Raw genomic sequence first — 10,013 nt, 5'->3', positions numbered from 1 at the left:
CCCCTCGCCCCCAAAGTGCCCCCAGAAACCAGGGGCCTTTTTTTTTTTTTTTTTTGGAGGTCTCCTTTTACAGACTTCTGTGGGTTTGATACTGTACAACCACTTTCATCAGCCCTGAATGACATTCAGGGACACAAGCAGGTGGGCTGCAAAGGAGCACTGAAGTGTGGGTTTGGTTTGGATCAGTGTCCAAAGCTCAAGCACTTCAACATATCTTCCTGAAATTATTGAACCTAAAGGGACTGGAAAGAGCGGCTGGCAACCTAGCTCACCTTGCCTCCAAATCCCTGGCACTCCACAAGAACCCAGGCAGGACGGCAACAGCTTCCACGAGAAAATATGTTGTTAAAAAGTTATTAGTAATCCTTTGAGCTCCAACACAGCTCAAGCCCAGCTACAGGAATACAGTGACTGTTAGCATGAACCTGGCCAGTGGTCCACCTCAACCAGTCTCTGGAAGAGACCAGAAGCAGCTGCTTCAGATGGAGGGTGGGCTCATGTTTTGTATGGACATCCTGTTACCACAGTTATTTCATCTGCCTTGGCTTATCTACCTTGAGAAGACTGCTCGAGAGGAAAAAAAACAGCTAGACAGGAAGCAGTAAGAGACTGCGGCCAAGGGCAGGAGAATGAAGCTATGGAGACAAGGTGACATTAAACTGTGCTATGTCCTTGACAAAGCTAGTAGGCCACAATATATAAACAGGGCAACTCAGGAAGCCCAAGGATGGGGTTTGAGGGGACTTAACCAAAATAACTGTGATGAAGTATGATGCATAGGAGCACTGGGAAGAAATGGATGGGTTTTCCCTCACCCCAGTCATGTAACATGGATCGGAGCTCCCCAAGTTATGCATCTCTCTCTCTGGCAGGGGTTGGCTTCTCCTGACTCCAGTAACGTCTGTTATAGCACTCAGCTGCCCTTTGCATACTCTTGCAATTACATCTATTCATTTTCTCTGAGAAAATACTGAGAAATGAGCCACATTACCCTTAAGGGTAGACAGAGCTGGCTTGAGACTCCTCCCAGACAGCAGCTAAGGCATTGACTGCTCTCTCCTCCCACCATGTACTGAGTGACTTGCACTAACACTTTCTCGTGCAGTGGGGACCAACCTTTTTGGAGGTGTGCCACTCAGATCACCCTCCCTTGCTTGGTCTGCTGCTCTTCTTTCTGCTCCCTGCCCTATTTGCCACCATGCTGCCTGTGCTACATGCCACACACACAGGCTGCCCATGCCACTTGAGCCAGTAGATCTACCAAAGCCAGGGTCCTTGGAAACAGTGGTTCACCCCTGGAAGCAGAGCAGGAGGTAAGTGTGAAAAAGTGGACAAATGCCTACTGCGGGGTAAATGCAAACACAGGTCCCTTTCCTCAGTCATGAGAGAGTTAAACAGGGGTTCAAAGCTGGGGGAAGCAGGGACACAGCATGAAAGAATTTACAGGTTAGGAATAATTGTATTTGCCTCTGGGCGCAGCACATCCTAGTAAAAACTATACATCCATGGGTTAATCATGCAGTCATTCTGTCAGAAGAAACTAAAGCTGCAGCTTTTAGTGGAAAAGACCAAGATGACTGAGGGAAATAGGACAGAGAATGAGAGAAGGAAACTTTCATCTCGGTGTCACTAGCTCTGCTCCAGTCCAGCCCCACATCACTAGTGGCAGAAATTTTCTGCCATCTGGAAGCAGTTAGTTGGTCAGCATTAAAGGAGCTGGAGCTCTCAGTCTACTCGCCCGCAGCAGCAAAACCACCATCAGCCCGCCACAACCTCAGAGAGGATGAAGACTGAAAGGGCTTGGAAAAAGGGACTGTGCTTTCACCAGAAAGAGGTCCACGTTGCAGAGGTTCAAGCTCATTCTGCCACTGCCTGCCTTGCACTAATTCCTCAGGCAAGTATCAGCACCCCAAAAATCACATAAGACGAAAATGAAGGACAGTTAAAAAGTGACTTGCCTCACACAGCAAACTGGCAGCAGCCTACGACAGACCCCAAAAGTCCTGCCTTTTAGGCAGCTGCTTCAACCACAAAGACACTTCTTCAATGGCTTGGAAGGCATGCAGATTAAAAGTTAAAGATCTGGGTGCTCTTCTGCCTCAACGATCCGCGTTGCTGTAAGCCCTCCGGTGACAATCCTAAACCTCCTCCACATCTCTCTGCAAATCCTAAGCATTCCTATCCCTGCTATTTATTTTATTTACACACACGCACACACACTGGAGGGAACTGAGCTGCTTTCTACCCAGAACTCCCTCTCCCGTTTTCCTTACCAGACATCAGAACCATCAAAAAAGAAACAGCTGATATCCTTTCCTTTCCAAACTACATTTAGTGCCAGGGAGTTTGCTGGACAATTCAATCGCCCTGGAGCTTTACATCTGTTCATCATTAGAGAGCTGCAAATGGAGAGACACTGACAACACTGCATCTTCCTCCATGAACTGTCTCAAACCGACTGCCCTCAAGACTCATAAATCTGCTCTGAGATTGAAGTGAAGATCCTTGGTAACACTCAACACCAGTCTCAACCTCTGTTATACCCTTCACCCAGGACTGCAAAGCAGTTTAAAAGAGGTGAACTAAGCACCACTGCCTCCAAAAAAGTAGGTAAGGATTACACTCATTTTATAGACTGACGTACCGAGGCATGCGGAGAGAGCACCACATGCAACATGTTCAAGATGACAAAGTACATGCAAGGAAGAGAATTAAGTCAGGGCAAGTTATACAAAGCTCCATCCAAAGGATTTGGCTGGCATCTACCCAAGCCAATGGGAAGCCTTCAAAAGCCCTCCACTGCAGAGGAATCAGGGATGCCCCACACCACAGCACTTCAGTGTGTATTGCCATCATGGCCCAGCCTCCTCCCCGCATGGTTACTTTGTCCCGGAGATGAAACAAAAGGGAATTCTAGCAGCGCAGCTAACACAGCTCCCACCACACCATCTGCTGAGCCAACACAGGCAACAGAGCCCAGATACAGGCTTCAGGCAAACAGAAGCAGCTAGTGGGTGCAGGGTGTCACCAGTGCACCTTTCCTCCCAGCCAGGTGTAACCCACACACCTGCAGGGGGTCTAGAAGGGGGCATCAGGGAGGCAGTGCACAGGTGTTGCCATGGCAGTAAAAACGGAAGAGAGGCAGTCTCTAAGCCTGCACTCAAGAAGGGAAAACACCAAAATGACAAGCACTCAGCACCAACAAGTTACCACGGGAGCAGGCACATCACAGTAAGAAAACGCACCAGGGCAAAGTTATGCTTGCCTTGTGCTGGTGGAAAGGGGTGACCGAGCTCACACGAGTGCCTCCATCCCAGTTTGAAGGGTGTATGCGGTCAGTCGTACAGTGGAAGCGACAACGACAGAGAGTGGACTGAGACTGTAAACCCCAAAATCAGGGCTAGGACTAAGAGACTGCGATTGGGTTAGGGAAAGGACTGCGGACGGGTGTGCGGGAGCGCGGTTCCATGGGTGCAGCATTTATTGTAATGCGTGCGCGGGCTTTGAATGTGGTTTAAGGTATGTGAAGAAAAGCTTATGCTAGATGCTATATGTAGATATAGATATATATCTATCTATATCTATATATAAAACTACATCTATATCTATATAGATAGAGAGAGATGTTTTTCAACAAAAAAAACCCCAGTTGTATACAGCAAGTGAGGCCACCACCAGAAAAGCCAAGGAAATAACAAACCAACCTACTCTTCTCCCGTAGGATGGAGCCATTCAGGTCAAGTTTGGAGCACTCTGGAGGGAGGAAATATTTGCATTGCTGCTGCCTGCTCTAGGATACATATACTAGAGGGGGCTTCAGTCTCCAGAGCCATCAGAGCAGCATTAGACTAAAGCAAGTAAATGGAGAGGGTTATAAAAAGAAGGCAGAGATTTCCAATCTGTGCGCAATGCTCTTTGGATTTAAATATGCACATAAATTAATAGGTGATTAGCCCAGCTCTCCTGCTCCTGGCTAAGAGCCAAATGGCATTTGAAGCTACACAGCTGAACACTCCTGCACTCACACAAACTAACTGCCTCCCCACAGCAGTTTCCCCATAGCTAACTGCTCTGCTTGTTTGGTTTCCTTTTCTCTGTGGTTTGCCTCTGAACAGCTCAGCTCCAGGTGACAGCTCTCTTCCTCCAACTGGCCCCTTCCTGCAACATATGCTTTCCTAGACTCCTCCAGCAAAAGCAGTGGGGCTGGGATGAGGGGTAGGAGGCTAGCAGCACAGGAACACAGCTGAGCCCCTGACAGATGAAGCTCTGGGGAAATAAAGGCAGGTCCCAGTAACAAGCGGAGACAGCCATGAGCTGTTAACAGAGACAGCCACGAGCTGTTAACAGCTTCCCCCTTCTTCACCAGTTGCAAGGTTCTGCTGGAGGGGCAGGGACAGTGAGGAGTTTCCAGCACCGTACGATCATCTTATGTGACCCAGTCTCTGGGAGCATTTACCAGCTAGAGGAAGAAGGGAATCAGTCCAGACGGTTCTTCTGACCAGTGAGCCAGGTAACAAGAGTCTGACATCCAGAGGTCCCTGCAAGAGCAGGGCTCCAGTGGGTCCAGAGATCTACTGAGCTTCACCTGTATCCAGAGGGAACACCCTTTGTTCTGCACTGCAGGTCCGCCTGACCCATGCTGCTGGACGGTGTCTGAAGACTGTGCTCTCAGCCCTTGCCTCCTTTATGCTGAAAGCAGGTCTGTCACTGAGCTGTCATGAACCTTCAAATAAAAACTCCCTGCAGCCAATCTCAGAGACCAAATGGAAACCCATCCCCTTCTTAGTTCCACATAGGACATTTGTTTACCAGGAGAGCCTGTTTTTCTTATGGGCTGTTCCATTTCCATGGTCAAGGAAGACCCTGAGTGATTTGCCATCATGCCAAACAACATCCCAGCCCAAGACGGCAGGTCCCTTCCTCCACCCCTCAGCCACAGACGGGAAAAGCCGCCTGCTTCCTGACCAAGAGTCACCACTACTTTTTCTCAGTGGAAGAGGATGGTTATTCGGACTTCCTGTTTCAGCTACTAAACATCACAGGTCTTTTATGGCTCCTTGAGTGTTTAGTCCATGACCTTGAACCCCCAGATGCAATGATGGCATCACCACTAGACCTGCTCAGACAGATCAGTGTCTAGGTAGCCAGGAAGTCTTGGACCATGCAAAATGCTAGCCAATGGAAACGATAGGCTTTTAAAATCAAGTAGTAGAGCAATCTCCAAAAGGCAACTCCTTTCTCTTTCTACCCTCATCCCAGGTATTCTCCGCCCCCATCTGACAAACTGTGTGAAGAAGGGTTAAGTTGAGCATCTCCACAGAAGGGTTCCCAGAAGCACATGCTGTACCCCGCTTTCATTAAGGGAACCCCACCACTTTCACAGTCCCTACGTTGCAAGTTCCCTGCTCTGCTTGAGCAAACATGGGATTTCTTAGCCACCTGCTCTACTTCCCTGGATCATGCTCAGGAAGCCAAAGTGCTGATCAGGGCCCTTTTCCCCTAATGTGGCAGGAGACTGATGGCCAAGCAGGACAAATGATGGGCAGTGTCACAGACCACGGATGGAGGGGTCTTTCTTTGTCTGCACTCACTGGTGCAGATATACTGGAGCAAATGGGATACGATACCGCAGAACGGGCTCCGACTGAAAGCAGCCCAGGAAGCAGCAGTTTCGCAGGCAGCTTTGATTTGCCGGCAGAAGAAGGGCAGCTGGAGGCTGCAGGGGGAGCAGAGGGTTTGTTTCACTAGCTTCTAGGCTGTAAATCTGAGCTGAGGAGGGGGGATAAAGAAGAAGACCCTTTCTTAGCCTTTTGACTCTGCTTCTTGGCTCTTCCATTGGACACAGGGTCGCTCGGGGACTGAAAGCCTCTTTTGTATGAGACGAGGGAGCACGGCTGTCTTGTTCTGTAAATCTTACCCCAGACAGCTGTGCCATTGTGCAAACCTCATCCTCAGCAGCTGTCCCAGGATTCGGGAGCTTCCTTTGGTTCAAAGATATCCCTTCTGACAGGCAGCTGTCCAGGGATTCAGCAGCTTAGGTTCTGTTTCCAGGCCCTAGCAAAGGGCCCGATTCTGTGCGGTGCTGAGATCACCATCAGTGAGAGAAGAGGATGATCTACACCTCCTTGAAAGTGCTTTGTATTTGACAGGATCAGGCTCACCAAGCATCCAGCTGAGTGGATGGTCTTTGAGGGGATTACTCATGTTATGCTAAACCCAAAGTGGGTTGGATTGCACTCATTTCTGAGATTTTGCTCAGCTGTGCACAGTTGGAGACTGTCTACTGACCTGACTGCAGCTGTCCTGGGGGGATTTTCCTTTCTTTCTAAAATGCTACAAGCCCACAAAGTAAAGGGGCATCACCAGTTCTTCTTCACCAGTGCTGCAAGTCTTGGAGAGGAAGGGACAAGAGTCAGGACCGTTACAGTCTAATCCCAGCTTTGTAACTGACTCCCCATCTGACCTGGGGCGCCTGCCAGGGAGACACTTGGCACAGGATCTTCCAACCTCCCCACAGCGGGGAAGCATGACAGTGGAGAGGAAGCAGAGACGACTGGACCTGAGGACAGCAGCAGCAAGTTCTCCGGTGGGAGCTGGAGCAACAGCGACGCAGACGACAGATGAACTAACACTTGTAACCCTGTAACGGGGGTGGGGATGAAGGGACTATGGTGTCAGGTCTGAAAGACGAGTGGACTTGAGTGCGAGTGCACGGGTGCACATATTGTAACGGTTTCAGGAACCCAGCGGGCCTTTGTACGGGTGCGTATAGTATATCGAGTTTATGATTTTCCTTTTTGGTTTATGACTAAGAGGGTGTATATATATAATTTTATGTATATATAAGAGAGAGATTTTTATAATAAACCCTCCCATTTGACCTGGGGCAAGTTACTTGTGATGGAAGTATGGCTTCTCTTGACACCTCAGCCATGGGGGACCAACTTGATGTACTCTGAGTCTGGTTTTCAATGGGGCTGTGAACCTGCCACTGCCAACAAGATCAGCTACAACAGGGCACCACTCCCTATTCCCCTGCTGCAATCCTGCTGACAGAGACCAACTCCCCCACCTGCCTTCACATATACAAAAGACTCCTTTCAACTCTCTCGCTGGGCACTAGGACGGGGAGAGAAGCCTTTTTAGAGGCCACAGTATCCCACAAGTCACAGGGAGGGTCATAGGCAGCAAGTTTCAAAAAGTACTTCAGGATGCAGGAAGACCCAATCAGTAGACACAGAGAGATCTGCATGAGACCGTAGGATTTTTCTTCCACAGATGGTACATCACAGCTGAGACCTATGCCGGAGGAACAGATGGGCCCAATATAGCTTCTTCATTGGACAACATAGTTTCCTTTTCTGTGGAAACTTTTGAGCAGGAGGCAGCCTAGTCAAGTGCTAATGACACCCTGAAAAGCCACTGCCCATCTCCTAAGCCCCAACATAGCAGTGACTAGAGGGTCCAGCTGCCAGTGCCAGAAGAGGAGAGGAGGAAATGGTGTTTCCCACTTGATCAAGTGTAACTAGAGGCCAGCATTCCCCAAGCAAAACTACTCTAACAAGCCTCTGAAGGCAACCGGCCTGGCTGGAAGACACCGAGCAGGGAGGATGCAGAAGCTCCAGAGAGGTAATGGCAAATGCAGCAGGAAGCTTGGATGCCACTTGTGGAGTCTACATGGCCACAAGGAGAGGAGGAAAGAACTGCCTTCAGCACCAGTCATCTTCAACCGCTGTTCAGAGCTAACAAAGCAACTAAGAGAAGAGCTGCAAAGGTCCCAAACTGCCTTGTAAGGAAGACTGGTCAACTCCCAGCTGGGCTAGGGAGTGAAGGGGAGGGGATGGGAAGGGCTGTTTAACTCAGCAGCCTAGCAAAGACCTCCCAGGGTCCAGTTTCAGCAGCAACACTCCACCCCATAATTAATACATTTGTGTGTCGTGGCGAGGAGCAGGGTGGGGAGGGGAGGTTATGGCCTCAGACACAAATGCTGCACCTAGCAGAGGAGGGAAGGATTCAATGATGGGGAATGGAAAAATAATTAAAGAGCTGGAAAAGAAGTCTCATTTAAAAGGGGGGAAACAAATGAAGGCTCCAGTCCTGGTGGGGGAGGGCAGCTGGCTTTAATGTCTAATGCAGGATTAACTGAAAACACAACAGTGCTAATATAAAACAGGGCTCCAGCTGAATAGTGGCTCCAGTCCATGACACGGTTTTTAGTCTCTTGCTCCCAGAACCAGAAGGAGAGATATCTTGATTTCTACTAATTGAGAGGCTGCTTTTTGCCTCAGCATGACAATAAATATTGACATAATGCACAGCCATTAGCAACAAAATGAAACAGCAGGTAATGTGGATGGCAGGCGCCCTCCAACCACATCACCACAATGGGCCAAAGGTTTTTCACACAGAGACTCTGGCAAGGCAGATGAGCTGAAAACTAGGACTAGTAGAGTCAGAAGTAGCCCTTCTTGCAGGCAGCTGAGGGCAAGTGGACCTTCACCATTTTCTCTTTCTACCTGATGCAGGCTGCGCAGCCTCATGGTACCGTGCTGCAGGGCCACTGGCAGTTTTAACATCCCCAACAAAGTCACCTGCGCCTGAACCGTGTTTAGTTACCCAGCAGTATGGAAAGCAGAAGCCTCAGCACCAAAACCACTCAACCTTGCCACACAGGCTGAGAGAGGGACAACTAGAAGGCTCTTATCTTCCTAGAGGAACAGCTAGAGAACAAACACACACATTTAGCGCCATGTTACACAACCATCTTCCCAGGGATCTACTTACCTTCTTCGCTCTTTGGTGGATGCTCAGCCATTACTGGCTGTGGCTTTGCTTCTGGCTGGAGAGGCTGACTGGTCAAGGAAGGCTCCAAATTCTCCATCTGCCGGACTGGTGGGGTTGGGACCTCTGCAGCCTTCGCTACCTGGATTTCTACTCGCTTGGTGGCGACATCGGGCACGGGGGTGGTGTCAGCTCTCCGCTGAGGCATCTCTGGGATCTTTGAGGTGGGGGCTTCCATCCTCCGGAGAGACGGCTCCTGGGACTTGCCTAGAGTGATTTCAGTCCTTCTTGGCGTGGGCTCAGGAGGTTTGTGCCCCAGCACCTCTGCTCGCTTGAGGCCAAACCTTGAGAGCCCCGGAGCAGAATTCTCCACTTGCTTGGATGAGATATCGATGGAGATTTCTGTTCTTCTGGACACCGGCTCAGGGAGTTTGGGTCCAGCGAGCTCCACTCTCCTCAGGGAGGACTTGGGCGACCTCTGACCTGGCGACTCTCCATGTCTGGCAGCTGGTTCTGAATTTCGGGCACCGAGATCCTGGAATTTCTGCGTGGAGCTGGATACAGCGGACCTGAGGAGAGGGTTTGGGGTTCGTCTTTGTGGAGTGGAGGAATTTGAAGGCTGGTCGACCTCCTCGACCTCAAAAGATCTCTTCAGAGCTGAAAAACAGAAATAAAATTCAGAATTCATTAAGAAAGCTGTTGTCTTCCATCTGATGGTATCAAAGCACTCTACAAACATTCAGTAATCCTCATGGCCTCCCTCCACACCAGTTAGGTAAGCCAGGATTAACACCTATATTTAACACATGGGGAAACTCAGAAACAGAAAGCTGATGTAATTTGCCCAATAAAACACAGCAAGTTAGTGCCAACCTATACTCCAAACAGAACCCTGTATTTCTTTAAAAAAACACAAGCAAAAGGGACCAAATTGGTGTCTTTTTTTCTAGCCAGAGATTGCAATTGGTTCTTCGTTACACTGCATTATCTTGGTGACAGACTCCTCAAAGGCTATCAGTACTGCTCTGAGAGGTGACCAAAGGGGTCCATTCAAGTGTGAGTTAATAATTGAGGGTATTCCTGCCTCTTTGTCTCAACAAAATCATATTGGTTGTATTAAAAAATATCTGTGGGTGGCTCATAGGTGTATTGCATAAATATTTTGATGCAGTTCTCGGACCTTCCTAGTCTTCTGGTGGTATACTTTGGAAATGATTGCTTGCTGGTCTTTA

The 10,013-nt window shown here is 49.2% G+C and overlaps 1 protein-coding gene across 3 annotated transcripts in view; it reads right to left on the bottom strand.

Annotated features, from left to right (window-relative positions):
- The window catches only part of SEPT9 (septin 9), a 291,529-nt gene that overhangs the window by 115,479 nt on the left and 166,037 nt on the right, over window positions 1–10,013 (bottom strand). For all 3 annotated transcript variants that reach the window (XM_019502714.1, XM_019502728.1, XM_019502722.1), the window contains one exon: window positions 8,785–9,438. In XM_019502714.1, coding sequence (XP_019358259.1) covers window positions 8,785–9,438 — 654 coding nt within the window. The remainder of the gene's footprint in view (window positions 1–8,784; window positions 9,439–10,013) is intronic.

Source organism: Gavialis gangeticus, unplaced genomic scaffold (assembly GCF_001723915.1).
Source record: "Gavialis gangeticus isolate Ggan-Ray unplaced genomic scaffold, GavGan_comp1, whole genome shotgun sequence".
Taxonomy (NCBI): domain Eukaryota; kingdom Metazoa; phylum Chordata; order Crocodylia; family Gavialidae; genus Gavialis; species Gavialis gangeticus.
The sequence above is the reverse complement of the archived record's forward strand: the minus strand, read 5'-3'. Positions and strand labels throughout refer to the sequence as shown.